Raw genomic sequence first — 20,426 nt, 5'->3', positions numbered from 1 at the left:
TAATTAGTTTTAACTACTTATTTCATTTATCTTATCGGAAAATACGACTGAACACTACGCCGGATCGATATGGAATCCTATTACAATAGTTATCGAGAACAAATATCGTTCCCATTTTTTTTTAAATTTGATATATTTCAGTTAATTGAAAATATATTTTTCAAATCATTTTCAAATGTGTTTCAACTTTATTGTAACGAAGCCCTTGAAACCCCGGTCTATAACTATACACTTTTGAATAACACCTATGATTTATTTCCTCTGTCCATATGTTACAAAATGAGAATATGTGCCAAGAAATTGAGTTTTAATACTAAGCTGAACATAAGCGAAGCGCACTAGTATTTATAGTAATAAAAATAAGAAATTTGTGATTGAAAAAAACACAAGTGATTAAATCAGACGTTTTAATTACATTATTCAAACTCCTGTATCAATGAGTAGTCCAATTTATTGATTGGTTCTATTGTGTGTGAGTGATAATCAAAATTTAATTCTTAAAAGGTTACAACAAAATCAGGTAAGAAATGTTAAACTATACATATATGGAACAATTTGTTTTCTGCAGTTACATTGGAAGTTTCTTCATAGTTTAATTGATATCAATCGACGTCGCAGCTTTTCTGAATATTCAGTCACTATCTGGAGGGCCAGATATATCATTGTAGAGTTTTTTGTTGCACCACATACGTACAGAAATATAATAAATTATTTCAGCTACTGTTAAAAGGGAGAATCCCGTGAAAAGGCCTAATAGCCCTCCAAAATTGGATATAAAATCAAAAATTCCATAAAGTTCGTTTTTCTCATAAGAAAAGAACAGATCATCTTTGAAGTAAATTTTCAGTCTTGAGAATTGGCTGAAATGAAATAAAATTTAAGTATATATGAATGCTTATAACATAACAATCAATATTACTATGTTGTTTTTGATATTAATAAACAATTTTCATGGAATCGTCTATTAACATTCCATAATTAGATTAGATTTTCTAAAATTTAAAATCTACGAGGGTTTCTGGCTTAACCTTAAACAGACGGCTATAGAGTTGGTAGAATTGTTCGATGATATAGCTGTTTGCCGCAGTATAACATGATTTTAAATTGAAGCCAATTTATTTATACTCGAAAGATTATGGTAAATCCTGGGTAAGATACACTATATATGTTAATGATATTTCACAAGGTATCAAAAAATGTCATTATAGAGAATATTATATCGTAGTATTGCAAAAAACACAGGAAATTCCAAAAGGCAAATTAATATTCTAGGCATGTTTATGTATGAAAATGTTAATCGTTTAGGTTTTGAATGCATTTGGTACCTATGAAAGAATTTGAAACAAACGTGGATCTTATCACACAATATAAATGAGACAAATGATAATCTTGATGATAATGGTAGAGAAAACATTGGGTTAGAATAAAAACAACATATCCTAAGAAATAAAAATACCAGAGATCAAACAAAAGCTCAAAGATAGAGTGCAAATACATGAAAATTTAACTTGCTCCAATTTTCGTTTGGTAAAAATACTTGTAACTACGTCTCTCAAAATTGCAATAATAATATACTCCTCAAGCAAAAAAGTATCAAGGGGACAAGCCAAAAGAAGACCAAAGAAAATATTCACAAATTTCGAACATAATTGTCGGGCAGTGTAATGGCTATTTAGTGTTACTTTTCAAGCCGAGCTTCCAACAAGACTCAATTTATCCAAATCCAGTCGATAAAAATCTTTCTAAAGGTACAGATGCTTATTATAAAAAAATAACTTTATTACCTAGATGCATAAAAAAATACTCTATTTAAAGCTACAGACCCGCACTGAATCCAAATAAAATAGCAAAATTAAGCCACAATAATGTAGTTAGACGAGTTTTACCAGCCCAGGTAAGTGTTGGGGGCTATCTGTAGGTGTCTAGCGAAACTGAACGGGACGTAGAACTCGTTAAGGTGTGTTAAGCAAAGAAATGAAAAGTACAATATGGAAGCAATGAAAGGAATGTTCCTCCAGATAAAGATGGTCTCAAGAGCATAGAAGAGAAAATGGAGAATATATGGATAAAATAGATGAATTGAAATAAGAAATTCAAATGATTAATCAAATAATAGCCGAACAAGGAGAAAGACGGGAAAATGTGGAAAGAGAAATTAAAAACAATGGTACAATAACTTAAGGAATCGAAGATGAGGGAAATGAAAGTCAACAAAAAATAAAGGAAAAGGTCCAAATCATAATGAGGAAAATAGAGGTAGAAGTCGAGCTGGAAGCTGATTTAGTAGAATACAATAGAATAGGAGCAATTAAAACAAATAAAAAGGGACCAATTATAGTTGAAATCAAAAAATTTTAAATTTTTGAACCAAGACTACTTAAAAAAAGTGCAAATAAAAAGAAAGAAGTTTTTACCTGACGTGAAATTAGCTGGAGAACAAGGACACAACGCAACGCTCAAATTTAAGAACAGCCAACGATCTTTATTCAGAAAATGGAGGGGGAAATAAACAGAAGAAGTCAAAGAACTAGTAATTGAAAAAAAGAGTCGACAAAACAATGATATGGATAATGGGGGTTTAGTGTTACCAAAAATTATATAATTTTTCAAGCTGAGCTTCCAACAAGAGTGAATTTATTCAAATAAATAAAATCATAAAAATCTTTTAAAAGTTACAGATGCTTAAAAAAATATTATATAGTCCCTATAACTTTATTACCTAGATGCATTAAAAAATAACTTTATTAAAACTTATCATCCAAGAGCATTACTTTTTGGTAATATTCACCCGGTGGATTTCAAGCAATGGAATGTTGTAGTTGTGTACATGGTTGATGGATTGTAAGACGTTCTTGCCAAAACTGATAAGCCGAACTAATGAAGTGAATGGTGATACATATTGTGAATTGATTGTATATTGAATGACCGCAATACATAGAGAACGAAGGTTCTAAAGAGTAAAACTTTCAGAGGAAGCACAATTCTGCTCAAAATATGTGAAACAAGATTTAATCCACAATTCCTGTTACCTCGAAAAATTAATGTAAAAGGACAGCAAATTACGAAATCTTATAGATAAGTGTTAGTTAGTCCCTTAGATGCAATATATTTATACAGGGTGCGGCAGCATAACTTCCTTTTTTCAAAAGTTAATAAAACTTATTGTATGAATCAGAAAATTTTTATTCGTTTTTTATAATACAGGCACATACATAAAGTTTTGTTTTACTGAGTTTTGAAGATCAAATCAGTTAGGTGACGTCCCCCATTCTCCATACACTGAGTAAACCGATTTCTGGCGTTTGTCATGACTCTTGCCAGCATAGCAGGCGTTATGTTGGCAATTTCTTCCTGGATGTTCGTCTTCAAATCTTGTAGGGTCCTTGGACGGTTCACATACACACGGGATTTCAAAAAACCCCATAGGAAATAATCACAAGGGGTCAAATCGGGAGAGCGGGCTGGCCACTCCAAATCGCCCCTAATTGAGATAAGGCGCTCTGGGAAGTGTTCCCTCAAAACAGCCATCGATGTTCTTGAAGTGTGTGCCGTTGCTCCGTCTTGTTGGAACCAAGTGTCCCCTAAGTCCAACTCATCTAGCCGTGGGAAAAAAAATTCCTGTAACATGTTTACATACCGGTGCGAGTTCACTGTCACTGTGACTTCATTTTCCTCAAAGAACCAGGGACCAATAATTCCACGTGAGTAAATTGCACACCACACGGTGACTTTAGGTGAATGCAAAGGCCGTTGATGCAATTGTCGAGGATTGGTATCAGCCCAGTAGCGCATGTTTTGTTTGTTTACGGATCCACACAAATGAAAATGGGCTTCATCACTAAAAAAACAATAGCGTCCTCAGGAACGACTTCCAGAAAAACCTCACACGCGTTCCTCCGAGAATTGAAGTCACGTTCAGAAAGTTCCTGCACAATTGCCATCTTGTATGGATGAAAATGAAGATCATCATGAAGTATTCTCCTCACAGAACGATCGGAAAGTCCAAGGGCAGACGCATGTTTGCGCGCAGAACGCCGTGGTGATCGCAACACTGAAGTTCTAACTAACTCAATGTTCTCCGGTGATCTAATGAGCCGAGGGACTCCAGTTCTTCGTCTTGTCACACTTGCAGTTTGTCTGAACGTAGTGACCCACGTAACAATTGATTTCCGGTCCGGGACAGAGGCCAAGGGGGCTAAATTAAAGCGATTCCGAAAGGCGCGCTGGGTTGCGATCACAGAACATCCGCTCGAAAAGTAAACCTCAACGGCAAACGCACGCTCCTCACTGTTCCAACGCATGATGGCGACTGAACTGTGCCGGGACAAAACTTTATAGTCCCCCCTCTCGAACGAGACCACTAGCACTCCGTTACGACATCTACCGACTAAATGGCGAACTTTTTAAAAAAGGAAGTTATGCTGCCGCACCCTGTAGTAAATTAGGATAGAATAAAATTGTCCTTTAGTAGCGATAATGATCAAATTACGATGTTAGAGGAATCTTCAAAATTTGTTTAAAAAATATTTTGTGGAATAAAAAAATCCACTTGTTATTAACGTTTTAAATGACTTGGATGATAGTTTTTCATTGTCCACAAATTTTGAATGTTGAGTAAAGACACAACGGTTTTTAAATACAATAATGAAATTGCAAGCCGAGGCTATTAATTTTGATTTTATCAAAAAATTTCTTCTATCCAGTATTTTTATTTCCATGGTTCATTCCATAGAATAAAAAAATATTTTTTGACAGTTGAAAGATATTAAACAGTCATCATGTGTGATCACAAACGAGACTTTTTCATGTAGATTTCCTCATTTTAGAAAATATGTTCTAATTTGGCGGCGCAGTGTAGTTATCAGCTATAAAAAATGTTCACCGACTGTTTTGATATTGCCTCCTCCTTTATCCGAGATTGTAGCGAATTGCTCCGCTGCTTTTCGTAGTCGACTTTTTTGGAGAAGTGTATTCGAAGTACCAAGTCACTATTTGTTTTATAGCTTTTATACGTGGAGGGAGCATCACAACAACAAAAATCATTGCTCCATATTGAACGTATCAATGCTGTCTATTGGGGTTTCACGGATAATTATAAATATAATTTTACTTCTAGCAAAAAATTTTGACAAAAAATACTCACAGTTCGTTCGTTAAATCATCTGAGAAATTTAATTCCTTTCGAAGTTTTTTGTGAGCTTTGTAATATTCTTTCCATTCCCATTGGGTTCTACTGATACTTGTTTGATAAGTGAGTTGACTACAGAGAGGATAACAATTACAACTTAGAGAATCTTCTTTTAAACCCATTGCAACTTCTATTTCCAATGTTTTGAGTTCACCTAAAACAAAATTGTATAATAATTTCAATTGACGTGACGATAAATGAAAAAGAAAATACACACTCAAAAAACTTAAGGTTAACTCAAAAAACTAAGCTCCTACTTTCAATTAGAAGGTGCAATATTAACAAATCCCCAATTATAATAATGGAAGGACACCTTTGTATCTTTGGTACGATCTAGGTATACGTGGTGAACGGTATACGATGAACCTTTAATCGAAGAAAAAGTGGAAATGAGAGTGCAGCTCGACAGAGTTCAGCCCCTCTTGTCTCTTATTATCTCAAGGTCCATGCGTATGACACCAACAAGATTCCTTGAAGTTCTAGTGCATTTTCTATAATATCCTCAATAAATTGTATACTGGAGTAACTCGACAAACGAAAATCTGGCAGCAGCCTGTGTGAGTGATTTAATGAGTAGTTTAATGGGCGGCATTTAAATTTCGCCTGAGGCTGTTAATTCTTCCAGGTTACAATACCGGAGCAATCCCAAAACTAATCAAATTTGGCTCACTACCGAACTCGCTATAATTTTCCACCTTCCTGGAACTTTTTATCGTTTTTAACGATTACTATTAATTTTGAGGAACGTGTTCTGGGATAGTTTTTAATTTGAGGTTATTCCAGCTTTTTCAGCATTATATTAAATTACGTTTTGTTACAAAACTGGTGGTTTTTACCTACATAAGGTATCAATTATATATACTTTAACAGTTACTGAATAACACTTTCTGAGGAAGAGTCTGCAACTGGAATTTTTTACAACTTTATTTATTATTCATTCAATTGAAATGGAATGAATACTTACTTTCCGCTTCTTTCAAACAATTTCGCTGATAATTTCCACAAATAGGTGTATCCTTCTCATCTGAAAGTATAATAATATATTAAAACGTTGCCCACGTGAGATATATATATATATATGGAATAAGAGTGTATTGAGGAATAAATTCAAAGGTAGTTTGTCATTGTCATTGATAGTTATAATAATAGGTTGTGTAAGCTTTCACTAACTGCGAAATATGAAATTTCTAGCTGAAGCTGAAAAATGTCATATCTTGATACAACTTGTAAATATATTACAATTACATAGAACACCAACAATGTGTATATTAAAAACACAGATGGATTTGATGTTGTTTATAATGAGTCAATAAATTTTGAAATTAGCTAGTCGTCAATGCTGCAAATTCTAGAACATAATTTGCATCTTGCTTCCTCATAAACGAACAATTTTTCCAATTCCAAATTATTTGAAATTTATCCTGACAAAATACTACAGTTTCAAGTACGTTCTGTTGTGGTTGCTGAAGAATATACTTTATGATATAGATGTATTGGCAAAATTGTCATTTTTGGCCCGGATGAGAATTCACTTGGGATGGGAAGAGGCAATACTTAATGCATAAAGAAAGTGCAAGTCTGGGATTGAAGGATATCAAGATATAGGACGAACATACTTTTACGAAAACCTAAATGCTCCCAAATTCACAAGACCTATCCACAATGTTTTACTTCAAAGGGGAAGGATCTATACTCTTCGTTTTATACGGGTACATGAAACGTTTTTGAGATAAAACCGGCAAATGTTGAGGTGCTGGAGTCACGAATTACAAATAATTGTAGATTATTTTTCCCTCCCAGTTATTAGAAAATACTTTTTTGTTCCTACTTTTATAGAGAATAAAATAGTTAATAAAAATATGTAATTATGGACATAATTTCAAGCAGGCAGATGATGACAATGATCAAAGAGTTCAATAGATCTTAAGCAAGTTGAGTTGATATGTACTGCTTGAATTTTGAGATGAGAGCACCTGAATCATGAAAGTGTGGAAGAGGAAGATCCTCAGGCGAAACGTTTTAAAATTTGAGAGCTACAATGAAGGGACATGTATGAAATTATGCGTATGTAATTTAGAAGTGAAAGAAAAAACGTAGCAAAGGAACAAAACATTTTTCCCAAAATTATTTTCAAATTTCAAAAATCAAATCGCCACCACTTTTTCATCCGATGAAGTCTTTGACTTTTTAGGAGCAGGCTCACAATTAGCAATTCACTATACTGACTATATTTTCATATCAAGATTGTAGTGATAGATCTAGATTTCATCAACAGTTATAAATCGATGCAAAAATTCGACTCATTTTTCTTATAATGCGTCAATAAGAAATGTTCATAATTCGTCAGTCAGTACATGGCAAATACGTTCTTTTAAAATGCAGATAGCCTCTTCTATCTCTCCAAACGTAATTCAACGGACCTTCAGTATCATTTGGTAAACTTTTCCGATTGCCGTTCCTAACGCTCGTCGTCTTTCGAGCTGATATGACCACATTTAAAACATTAGTATTCAAACTATTGAGTTTATTTCAATTTATAGACACTAAAATTCTTTTTGTAATAAATAAACTTACGTGGCATATAAAAATGAACACATCCGCACTTTTGTAAAGTATAATTTGTGAAACATTCCAGATAACAATTTCCTTGAGTATACGAAACGAAATAATGTAATATTCTCTCATCAGAGAAGTAACATTTTCTATCTTTAGTTTTGTATCTTTTTACTGTCGCTGAAGTTGACATTACATTCGGTGTAACTATGACTGTAGTAGAGCTTCCCAAAGGTAGAATAAAATAATCTTTCTTCGTTTTGGGGATAGAATGTGGTGTATGGACTGTAACCTGTAATACAGATAACCGCAATTAGGGGAAAATACCTTTAAATAACTTTAAATATTTAATGAAATAATTGATTTCTAAAATTGTATGATAAAGAAATTTTCCACTACACTCGATTATTTTGGCTGCCCTATTAAGGTATCATTTCACTATATTTTTATAGAAAAATCACATGCTGCAGATAATTTTTATTATTTATTAAAAAAATTGTGAGATTTTGCTGTCGACTATGACCTTGGAAGTCTGAAAATTATTTTCGTGCCTTTTTGCCGCTTCAGGACAACTTTCTTTACTGTGTCAACGATTAATACATTCCCTTTTTCCGTTTTGTTTGTCAATGTATTATAATATGTTTTTCTTGATAATTTTTTTGATAAACACCGAAATAGATCGAAACGTTAATTTTTACCTGTATTTTTAAATTGATTTCCCATAAAAAGAGACCTTAAGCCAAGTCGATTCATCACGATTCATCATTAGAAGGTATAAGAAGTGGAAAGAGGATAAAATTTATTACAAATCTTCGATTTCCTCTTTTGTGTAAATAGCTCTGTCTCAGTCTCAATGGAGTTAACATTCAAGAATTTGAACGTGTACCACTTCACAATGAATTTAAGTGCTTTTGTGTCTCATTTTTCGTTGTTTTGGCTAGTGGTCTTGGACAGAACTCAAAGTCATCGGCATAGTCTTTGCGTGCACCGTTAGCCTTATAGCTCAACGTTATGGGTATAAGGACAAAAATCTCCTGACTAACACCATCCGCCGTAGATACGTTTTGAAACGGTGCTGATGAAATGTTGTGCTATAGATAGTATTGCTCACATACAGCAATAGAGGAAGATGATCCTTATCACCAACGAAGAGAATAAATTCTTTTTATTAGCAATGGAAGCTGAACATCCAAACCCAAACACCAGAAAAATTATCAGACATACAGGTATAACTCAACACGATGTTTCTAGGATTGAAAAGCATAATAAATACTTTCTTTATTCCGAGGCATCAGCAATTTATACAGTGATAACATTTAATAGAGTTTGCCCTCTTGTGCTTGCTTGCTTCACATAACAAAACTGAGCATATTATACAAACTTTATTTATAAAAATTCTATTCCTAAAGCCTTTTAAAACTAATCCTATGTAATAATCCTGACATTGACTTTGGAATGAGATGGAGATATACTCTAGTGATATAATCTCACAATAATAGTTTTTCCAGTTCTTCTTCTTTGTCCTAAATAGAACCAGTTACAAACGAAATCGACAAATGTATAAAAAAATATTTATGTCCTATATAATTTTGAAAGTTATGATTTGAATTAAATAAACTTAATATTCTATTAAGGAATTGTATACCACGAATCTCAATTAGTTGATGTGGTAATTTTTAATATCAACAATGTTCAAATGTTCATCTTATATTGAAACAATTTCAGAATATGAATAAATAGTTATTCGAAACCTTGAAATATATAGGTGTGTCCAATATATCTAAATATCATAATCATTCTTCAGTATACCTAAGAGATGGATATTGAACACTAACAAGAATTGTTGATAAAAATCATGAAAAATATTGATTGTTAGTATCTGAGGTGATTCAGCATCATTTAACATGGATAATTCACGGCAAATGCCATAGTAATAATTGAAGGAACTGGATCCGTGAAAATGTAATTTTATATTAGAATACTTCCAATGATAATAAATACAGTTATACAGAAAACTTTGTATGATATTTTTGATTGAAGTACATTGTATTCGGTTCGCGAAATTGCTCCATTCTCTTCGCTCTATTGGCATACTACTCCATGCAGAAATTTTAAAGCTAGTTCATCACTTACGTCATAATATCGTATAAATTCCAAGAACTGTAGCTATGCGATCTCGACAGTTGTATTTCTGATTTAATAGATTAGGAAAACTGAAAATATATACAAAATGTACCATTAAGAATGAAAAATAGATTGATTTGCAGTAACAGTGTAATCTGCATACTTCCTTATTTGTTTAACTATGTTCTGGCGTCTAATAACGACCGACAAATTTACCTTATAACATGTTTTGTATTTTATTATATAAATCGAAAGTACGTTGCCTTTTCTAAATTACTCACACTATATCCAACATCAATTGAGCAAAGAGGATCAGAATCCCCACTTAATGCCATTATTATGAGATCAAAAGAATTATCAGCGCCTGCTAATAAAGCTCTTAGTGGGTAGGCTTCTTGACCAGTTCCCTTACGATATCCATCATCATTATCCCAGTCACTGGTTAATATACCGCTGTGGAAATCAGAATAATGATGCCTGAAAAAGAATCATAATCATGAAAATCATTTAATGTGATCATTTTTCTTCAGTTATTAGGGTTGAGTTTGTATTAATAGTTGAATATTTTTCCAAGTGGTGATTTGCATTTCTCCTGATGAATTTTTCTCAAAATCCTTTTTTATCCTCTTCCACTACATGGTTTCCTATTTCTTTATTGATCTCAACCCCATTTTCTTGAATTTCGAATCTCAAATTTTCATTTTGGTCTTCTACATTCTCTTCCATATTTGCACCTTTATTTCTTAATTATTCTTTATCCTCCCAAATTTCTTGATCTTCAAATTTCCTATTTTCTTTCGTTCGATTTTCTTCTCTAGTTTATTTTTCTTCCGTAAATTCGATTTTTTTATTTATAGTTTTATTCACATTATTTATTCCTCCCGTCATATTAATGATATCTCCTTTAATATCCTCTATAAATCCGCTCATATTTGCAGTCATTTTTTCTATTTTTTCATTCTGTTTCATCATATCTTCCTTAATATCTCTTATATCTCAGCTCATATTGACATTCATTTTGTTCCTCTATCTTCTATCAATTCCTTTGAATTCTTCAATTGATTCAGCCCTCTCACTTGCTTCCTTATCCTCTTGTTGCTCCTGATTTTTCCCCTTTCTCCTGATGTATTTGAGAGTCCTCCATACCATGTATTCTCCTTCTTCTTCTGATCCTTCTCCTGCCACGACCTTTTTACCGTCCAGAGGAAGCCAGAACCAAAGCATTGGAGTATAGTTCAAAGGGTAGTGAAACAAAACACTATCCCCAGCTTCAAAGAGGAGAAGGGTTGAGAATACCTCAATCCAAAATCCTGAAAGGGAGGCAATTACATGGCCAAGATCTCGAGAGCTGCCATTCTGCCGAGGGCGGTCTGTTCTCAAGGCGAGCCAGCAAACTTCGGTTTAGGAGGCACTAGTGGATGAGATGTTCTCTGGATGGGAGCATAAGGTCCAATTTAAGGGTATCTACTTTCGGCCGGAACTAATTGTGGTTGATTGTGAAATGCCACAGTCGGCTGAGTGGTTACTGCTGAAGGTTTCGCAACTCGCGGATTGGACAGGGGCCGAGTTAACTACGTGTGCCAGAGAAGATATCCCGAAAGCATACACAGCCACTTTGTTTCTTACTAGGAATGAAGGAATTAAAGAAAAGATGCTTCTACAGCTAATAAAAGCGCAGAATGGAAAGTCCTAAATCGGAAGGACGAATGTAATGGTCAGCTCATTAGGGTAAGTATAGACGAACAATCTTTACTGACCATCAGTCCATTGGTTACACCATCCACTACAGGTTTGGGAAAATACCAGTTCTCGACTTAACGAAAAAGGAGGAAAACAACAAGGTAATATATTACACAAGTTGTGGTAGTATGCCGATATCATGTATCTTGACGAGAAACGACATAAATTCTCTTTGTCTTTCAGAATTTCTTCCCAGAGACCTCATACCAATTTGGGCACGCCTCGAATACGAGAAAAAACGTCAAGAAATTTTCATCCCTCTAGTTATTTCGATGGAAATGGGCGTGTGCCATCACCAGAACTGCAAAGACTAGTAGAGTACTGCCAGAGAAAGAAGCTGCCAATACTCCTAGGATGCGATGCAAATGCACTGTTTGTTGTAACAAAGAGATCAACAGCAGAGGTGAGCAACTCTTAGCAGCTCTGTGAACCTGGAACCCGAACTAAAAAAAATAAAAATTTATACATATTCTACAAACGATGCAGATGATTGTAATATCGTTTATTCGTTTGTACACCTGAAAAATTTCCTGAAAATCACTAAAGGTTGTAAATTTTTATGAAATATGATAATTTTCGAAAAATCTTGAGATCAATGCATTCAGCATCGTTTGTAGTTGATTGCCATACTAAATTTTCTTTCAGTCATGATTTACATGATTTTCAGGACTACAAACGAATGAAGGTTATTACAATCACCTGCGTCGTTTGTAGTTCATTTGGGTGATAGATTTTATTTTTTAAATAATATGTTTGAAGGTTCAGGTCCGGCAATAATTTTTTTTTATTATTACCATCAATTACAAACGATTCTTAACGCAATGGTAATCAAGATATTCCGAAAAGGACTACAAACGAATAAACAATTATCTGCGTCGTTTGTAGAATATATATCAAGTTGTATATTTTTTTTTAGTTCGGGTTCCAAGTTCACAAAGCTACTCTTAGCATATATTTTAACTAATAACTTTTAGATACAAAATGTATGAACCAATATTTGTAACAACAGTGGGGAAAGAAGCTTTAGACATTGAGTACTTCGAACCTAAAAAACCGGATAAACAACTGGAGGATGTCGAATGAGCCGTCTCTCGCTGATTACTGAATAATCTTGTTCTGGGTTCTCTAGTATCTTACATACATACGTATTTAATTAACTTGATACGAAAACCTATTTGCAATTGAATTACTGAATAAAGAATATGAATTACTGAATAAATAAAATGCTGGTAGAAATTCATTATATCTAAAACAATTAGTTTGAAAGGTATAAATAGATATTGACATAATTAGAGGATACTCGTAACATTTTGTCACATAGTTTCATTTTTTCATTATCCTTTGTTGGTTTTCACATTTTTATAGATCATTATTTGGACAAGTTTATTGAAACTTACACATTTGATTTGAAAATTTCGTCTCGATTCAACATATTGAAAGTATAACATATCCCAGCGTCCAATATTATTGGCGAAAAATATTCCAAACAATCAAACTTTTCTCCCATGTATTCGCAAAAGGAGCTGTCTATCAAAGTCGAAGTAGGGTTTAACTAGAAAGAAAACAGTTATAGTGACAGGCCAAGAAATGAATATTATTTAGTACTATCTCTAAATTAAATTACAAAAAATACCTTGTCGAGTCTCTCGTAAAACGTTTCATTGAAATGTGGAATTTCTGGAATGTATTCTGTGACACCATTATCCAAGTTATCATCGTCACATATCATACTCATATACTGCGCAATTTGGATCCTAAAATTCTAATCTAAGATTTTCGGGCAACACACTTAAGTAGATTCTCTAGGGGGTACCGGAGTGGCAGTGACATTTACGGGCTTATCGCTACGTCGTACTATCCTTATCGCTATGTCTTACCGCAGACGGCTACATCGAAATATGAGGTGTGTTAAAAAAGTGATGTACGTACGTGTTTTGTTAATAATGGCAGGGTATATAAACGGTGCGCGGGAAATATTGTATGAGGTATAAGTTACAGTAAGAAGGAATGAGAGGTCATGAGTTTAGAAGAATAGGAAAAGCTTTTAAAGTCACCGTGACGTATTAAATCTACATCACCGAATAAGATAAGATGTAAACCAATGTAGCCAAGAAGCAAACCATATTCTTTTACAGCACCATAGGAAATTATCAACTTGTATGCGAGTATCACGTCTCAAGATGGCACCAACGAAAAAAAAACAATTTTATAATTTTACATGATTTTTATAAGCTCAAAAATACAAACATTTAAATTATTGCTTTTTTGTCGATTCTGAATTTAGTCCAATCCACATAACATTTAGACATTTTTTTTGTATCGGAAGCTCCAGCAGTATTTCAAAGCAAATGAACGTGAGGAACCCTAATTTAAGCATCTCCTTTTATAACGTATATACCAGTATGTACATGAAGTTTAAAGATGCAATTGTTTATTACTACAACACCATCGGCGTTATAAATAACATATAATTCAAATTTTACAACTGTTTGGAATTTGAATGTAATTCCTCAATTCCAATACATAAAATTCCTTATTCAATTTCGTTTTTTGACCTTTTTAACACACCCCTTATTTCGAAACTTGGCGATAAGGATACTAAGACGTAACGATAAGCCCTTAAACGTCCCTTCCACTCCGGTACTACCCTAGAGCATCTACTCACTTATAATTGTCGCTAAACAATGCAGAAGCTTCTTTACTTTGAAATGTTTGTCATTTTATATTTTTGACTTACTCAGATTCAGAAACAGAAATGTTATCCCAAAGTCTGTGAACGACATCCGTAAAATTGAAGAGATATTTTGACGTTTTTGTAAAAGGACATATTGTTATTGCTGGAAACGGTATTTGAAAAATTGGCGTCTCTCGTGTTGCTAAGCTAACGATAAATGGATTCTCGTCATATTTATTATATTGTTCCATTATAAAATAGATTGATAATGCTGTCGCTATGATGATCAATGTGATCCATAATATCCTAAAAGAATTCATTAGTATTAGCGGAATATATGTAAAATAAGAATTAAAACTTTTAAAATCGGCAGTGAGAATCTTCCCACTGTGGAAAACTACCACAATCAAATTAAGCTTTTAGAGTTGAACATTCGACATTATAATTATTATTGGAAATTATCCAAAAAGTTGTACGCAATAACTGGATTATTTTCTGGAAAATATGCCGATACCATAGGAACACATTTGAGACCAGTATCATAAATCTTTGTGAACGTCACCTGCGGTTCGGAAAAATATGTTCAATCGTCTCCTTCCCGCTAAAAATTTGTCAAATTGTAGTTAACACAAAGACAAAAAACAATTAGCTAACTATAACATAGCGACGTCAGTTGATGCCTCGAACATAAAAAAATTATGCTTTCAATGATTTTTTCTCATATGAAAATTTATCTGATGATAGCTCATATGTAACTGTAGATAAATTTATAAGCCAGGTGGCTATGTCTTTGTTGAAACACTGTCAGTTGAAACTTATGTAGTTTCAAAGTTATGAAAGTTATTCATTCATTCACCGCTTGTTGATTCTTTTTATTAATTCTAGCTGCATATTAACAATCAGCTTACAAATTTGCATGTGTGAGGAAATGACGTATATTCTATTATTTTCGTTATTTGTAAAGATTGAAGCCACACACACTAGCATAAAATGGATAGTACTAAGGTACGCTTGGAGGAGATAAGCTGTATACTTGTGGGGATACTAGGAAGAATAAGTAAGTCTAGAATAGACGATGAAAACATGATAGCAGGCAACGACTCTGACAATGAATCAGAGAGGGGTTAGAATAACTCAAGCCAAAGCGAAAACGAAAATGAATACATGAAGCTAACTGGTTAATTAGCTATATTAAAAGCTAGCAGTTAGTCAATAGGTGATAGGTGCTTCTACCTAACTCCTACGTAATAAGTTTCAAAGTATCAGCTACAAGTTTTTCCTGCAAGATACAAGCTGACATATATTTATCCACAGTACAACTCTTGTCCATGTTCGAGGCACGGTTGTTTTTTTTTTTTTTCGAGTTATTTGGTACAGTACAAATTTTGAGCTGAATGATTGAATGATTTGTGTGTAGAAGGATAGCGCCGCGCCTTAGTTGACGGTCATGGGGCTTTATGATACTTTTGATGTGATCATTCCACAGAAGTCTGCTCTCAAGTTTTATTTAACTTCCTGTTTTGCCATAATTTCCTTATCTCTTCCTATGTTTAGAATCCTTTTTCATGTCCGCTGTCGTTTTCTCATTATTTGCAATCGGTCTCAGGGACATGCCAAACGTCCCCGTTATGTGTAGTCGTTCCTGGAAGATACTACCCTTCAAGTTTGCTCCTTGTGATTAGGACTACGTTGTCTTCATAGTGTTTGTTTGAATTAGTTTATTCAATAGTTTATTCACTACTAAGCTCGCTTCTCTGATCTCTTAAAAATTGTCTGGATTATTTCGAATAAAACTTTCCTGAGAAACTATTTCAAATAAATTCGCACTCCACATTTATTTCTAAATCATATTGAAACTAAGACTTGCGAGGTGAATTGAAATTATAAATTTCCCAATTAGTACAATTGAACACTTATAGTGAGTGAAGAGAATATTTTAGATGAATTTTTTTTCTGTTATCCACTACTCAAAGTTCAATATCTCTAGAACTTCTTAAGTTTGAGCAGCTGTGGAAGGATGTGGTAAATCATTTTTATTATATTTCGAAAAATGGAGCATTGACAAACCCTTACGATTGTTAATCGTATAGTGTAAAGTTTAAGATTTTCATTGATTCACACCAATAAATATCGAATATATAATTATAGTCGGTATAACGAAGCAATTTTTTGGACATCAATTATATGAAAATTTGATATTAAGGTTCCTTTACCCTCTTGATGAGCAGCAAATCAACGAAGACGACCGAAAACAACAAAACCATCCGACTTGGTATAAAGATATCATGTTTATTTCACGTTATAAAATTGATTGATGTCAAAATAAAAATTTAAAAGATCCATTCCGAATTCTTGTTCATTTATAGTATTTAGGTTGATAGTACAACAAAAACTATGGGTTTATCAGGAACGACTAGCTTTAGTATGAATTTGAAATTAACACCTTTACTAGGGTTGCCCGAAAAGTATCCGATCTACAACTGAGTATGTCATTTCATGAATGTGAGTTTGGAATTAAATTTACGCATGTATCGATAGACTCTCTCTAAAATTTCAGGCATTTTTGACGCTTCGTTTTTGTTTGAAATTCGTAGTAGTATATAAAGATTCTGCTTCATCATTTAGGACCGTGAAATTTTGGACAACTAAATGTAAATTCAAATTTAAATCAATTTGACTGATCATGAGCATGATACTGGACGATATGGCTAAAATTAGAATTAAAATTCACATTGGTTAACCACCCACCGTACTCACAAGATGTGACACCCCTATTGACTTTCGTATCCTCAAAGTTTCACTTGCAGGAGGAAAATTTTAATCGGACCTGGACATTATCGCATACGTAAACGCCTATTTTGAGTAGAAAAACAGCAACTATTATTTGGAAAGGTTAAAAGGTTACAGTATCGCGGGACTAAGTATTTAGGCATAAATGGAAAGTATATTGGAAAACAAAAATAATTATGAAAAAAAAATGTCTTTTTTATTGGGTCGGAAACTTTTCGGACAGCTCTCGTATAAGCTACGTGGGTGGTTTGGTTTTTATCTTCAACCTTTGTTAACCTGAACATTCAAATGAGAAATCAACGAGTTGAGTAAACTATTTTTCCAGTTTCTAGAGTTTGGCGTATATCGATAAACTATTCAGGCCATATGTTTTTGAGACAAAAATAAACAATTTTCGTAAACCGTAAATGTTTGAAACTTATATTTAGAAATACTATTGGTATTTTTTCAATCGTTCCAGGGTTGCAGGGGAATAATCTTAATCAGGACCATCCAAACTTTGATCGCGAACTAACAAGCAAGCGAGCAAGGAGTATTATAAAATTTTATTACAATGTTCAATCAGTGAAAAAAAATTTTTCAACTACAATTTCTTTAAAAAATGATAATGACAAAGTTGAATAAACCATATTATATATAAATAATTCTTAACGACCAATTGTATCAAAAAACATGTTAAAAATGTCATTTTGTAGTGCAATATATACAGAGTGGGGTTGTAAAAATTTACATTTCAAGTTTCATAAGACGAAAAATATTTTTAGAGATAAAATGTATATGTTTATAAAGAAAAGTTGCCTTCATTCATGTCGCGTGTATGAACAACCTAGGAGACATATAAGTCATGTTCATTTAAATAAAAATACTATTATAGAATGACCAAAAATGCAGAAATAATATTCTGTTACATATAAAAATTAATCCATGTGATATGTGAAAAAATAATGAAATATTTAATAATAAATTTCATTATTTTTTTTTTCATTAAATAATGTATTGTCATCAATAGCGAAAAATTAAGTAGATAGATCAAAAGTTTTATATAAAATGTAATACAACGGATATATTTGGCTAATAAGAAAGACTTGTTTTATTGAAACATGTACCAGATCACAAATCTCTTATTTCTTCGACTAAATTTTACAACGACGAAGTGATATTCCATAAAACGGTTATAAAATTGATTGAACATAGCTGGGACTAGGTCATAGAATAAAGAATAGTGTGTATGAAAATAAAAATTGTTTCGGCTCCCTCGTGAGCTAGTTTGGAAATGAATATCTAGTTGTTATTCCGCAAAACACAAACTTAAAACCCATCAAGTTAAACTCATAAAATTACATAATACTTGATTATTCGACTGCTTGTGTTTTCATACAATCATACTTTTTAAACTAGTGGAAAAATTAAATAAGATTACTGATAACCGAATAATTTTGATATGTAATCAAATATTACGTAAAATTGAATAGATCAATACTATTTACTTTTCTAAATATCATTTTTATTGTTAGTTTCATGTTTTTACATCTTATCAATGAACGGTAAATCTCATCACGTTGTCCGTTATCTATACTCGTATTTGTTTGAAGTTAAATGAAAATTTACGTGTAACAAGCTCCTTTTTAATTAATAAAATCATTCATTATTAACTTTTCTTTTAATTATGAAAAAAAAAACAATAATAAAACTTACCTTTCGCCTTTCGACCGTTTCTCGGCCACATAATTAAATCCAATTATACTAGAATGTTCACAATAATCGTTGAAATAGTGTTGAAATCGCGACCACGAATTCGGTTTTTCTCTTTTTCTTTCCACAGTTAACTTATGCATTATCCTCTATTAATTGGAGAATTATTGAACAAAGTGTTCATAGTATATTATCTTTTCTAAATTTAGTTCACCAGACTAATTTTGGCAGTTTTTGCGCATCATGCAGAATTTTACTATCACTAGATAAGAAAAAAAATACAATCAGTAATGTAAATACGTTATGTTAACATAAAAATTATCGGTGTTGTTAAATTAAAATGTTCAAATTTGATTATGTTAATCTTATATGAGAAATCAAATATAAAAAATGTTTCAATTCTAAAAATGTGAAAAAATTCTGATGTGAAACCTTAGAAAATTGTTTATAATTATTTTCATTTCACTATACGATGTATGGTTATCATAGTACGAACATAATTATGTCTCATGGTTGCTCATCTATTTTAAGTAAAATGATCAGTTGAATGAAGTATGAAGGATGTTGTTAATTTAGGAAAAACTGCCACAAAAGCTTATAAAATGTTGAGAGAAATCTTTGGAACTGAGTTTTTATTCCGCATAATTTTTCTCATTTAATTGAACTATTAGATTATCATCCAAACATCCACAGCCCTACGTGATTATAAGAAATCATGGAGTGTTGTGTGAGACTAAGTACTGGATTTCTTACAAAGACAAGGCACCTGACCATTTTAGCTTTCCTGTAAAAGCGTTTTTCCATAATTAGTCATGGAAAAAATGATGACAAAGTATCATGAGGATGAGGAGGAAGATCAGAAAAGCCCAACAAATTTCATAGGATGCTAATATAAGTTTTTTTATGGGAAAAGCAAGCACAAGAAGGTAAACCCTTTTACACTTGAGTGCCTGCCTCTGGATATTGGTCTTGAACTTTTGTCGGCTGTAGTCCTCGGGAAAGACGTGCATTGGTAGATGATTCCACAGGCTTGCACTTCCACAAAGAAATTAGTCCCGGGGCGTATGCAGGCGTATTCGGTGTCTGCCTGTGAAGTAGGTTTTACAAAAATTGCTCTAAGCGGGATTATGTTGTCGTGGTAGTATCAGTAAAACCGAGTCACGTCAGCGATCTTCTTTTATGCTCTAAGCTGCCCAAATTTCTGGTCGACTCTGGATCGCTTATAAGTCGAACTGCTCTCTTTTGTATCGAGTTGAGCATATTTAAAGGACATATTATTTTCAACTCCAACACCCAATAAACGAATTTGCGGTAATGGTGATATTTTATGACCAGACAGGACCAAATCCTGAGCTGCTGTGCCAGTCTTCTGTGTAGAAATAGCCGCCTGGGTATTTGGGGCATTAAACTCAATCAGATTGCTTCTACCCAACTCCATAATGTTTTCAAGATCGTCATTGATGGTGCTGATCTGTTGCTTGTTACGGATTTGGGTGTTAGCCGAGTTTATTGGCGCGGTGACGATGTCAGTGTGCCATCGTCAGCGAAGCTATAGATCAGGTATGCAGTTTTTTCGAGTAGATTATTGATATAGATGAGAAAGAAAGTAGATACATCCTTGGAAAACACCAGCGTTGACCTTTCTGAGGTGTGTCCATCGATAAC

At 33.2% G+C, this 20,426-nt stretch overlaps 1 protein-coding gene across 1 annotated transcript; it reads right to left on the bottom strand.

Moving 5' to 3' along the window:
- Positions 1-393: 393 nt before the first annotated feature.
- On the bottom strand, positions 394-19,022 carry LOC130449554 (pickpocket protein 28-like). The gene is made up of 9 exons (XM_056787446.1): positions 18,765-19,022; positions 14,343-14,585; positions 13,239-13,359; positions 13,003-13,157; positions 10,147-10,342; positions 7,763-8,033; positions 6,153-6,212; positions 5,144-5,342; positions 394-860 (listed from the first exon to the last, which is right to left on the bottom strand). The coding sequence occupies exons 1-9, from the start codon at positions 18,902-18,904 to the stop codon at positions 632-634; spliced, it is 1,614 nt and encodes a 537-aa protein (XP_056643424.1). The 5' UTR covers positions 18,905-19,022; the 3' UTR covers positions 394-631.
- Between the last annotated feature and the right edge of the window lie 1,404 nt (positions 19,023-20,426).

The sequence above is a fragment of the Diorhabda sublineata genome, chromosome 10 (genome assembly GCF_026230105.1).
Source record: "Diorhabda sublineata isolate icDioSubl1.1 chromosome 10, icDioSubl1.1, whole genome shotgun sequence".
Lineage (NCBI taxonomy): Eukaryota > Metazoa > Arthropoda > Insecta > Coleoptera > Chrysomelidae > Diorhabda > Diorhabda sublineata.
This window is presented reverse-complemented; position numbering and strand designations above follow the sequence as displayed.

Coding starts and splice junctions, on each gene's coding strand:
- LOC130449554 (XM_056787446.1), bottom strand. CDS start 18,904: ATGCATAAGTTAACTGTGGAAAGAAAAAGAGAAAAACCGAATTCGTGG. Junction 8,034..10,146: donor CAATTGATGTTGGATATAGT/GTGAGTAATTTA, acceptor TCTGTATTACAG/GTTACAGTCCATACACCACA. Junction 6,213..7,762: donor TGTTCATTTTTATATGCCAC/GTAAGTTTATTT, acceptor TTATACTTTCAG/ATGAGAAGGATACACCTATT.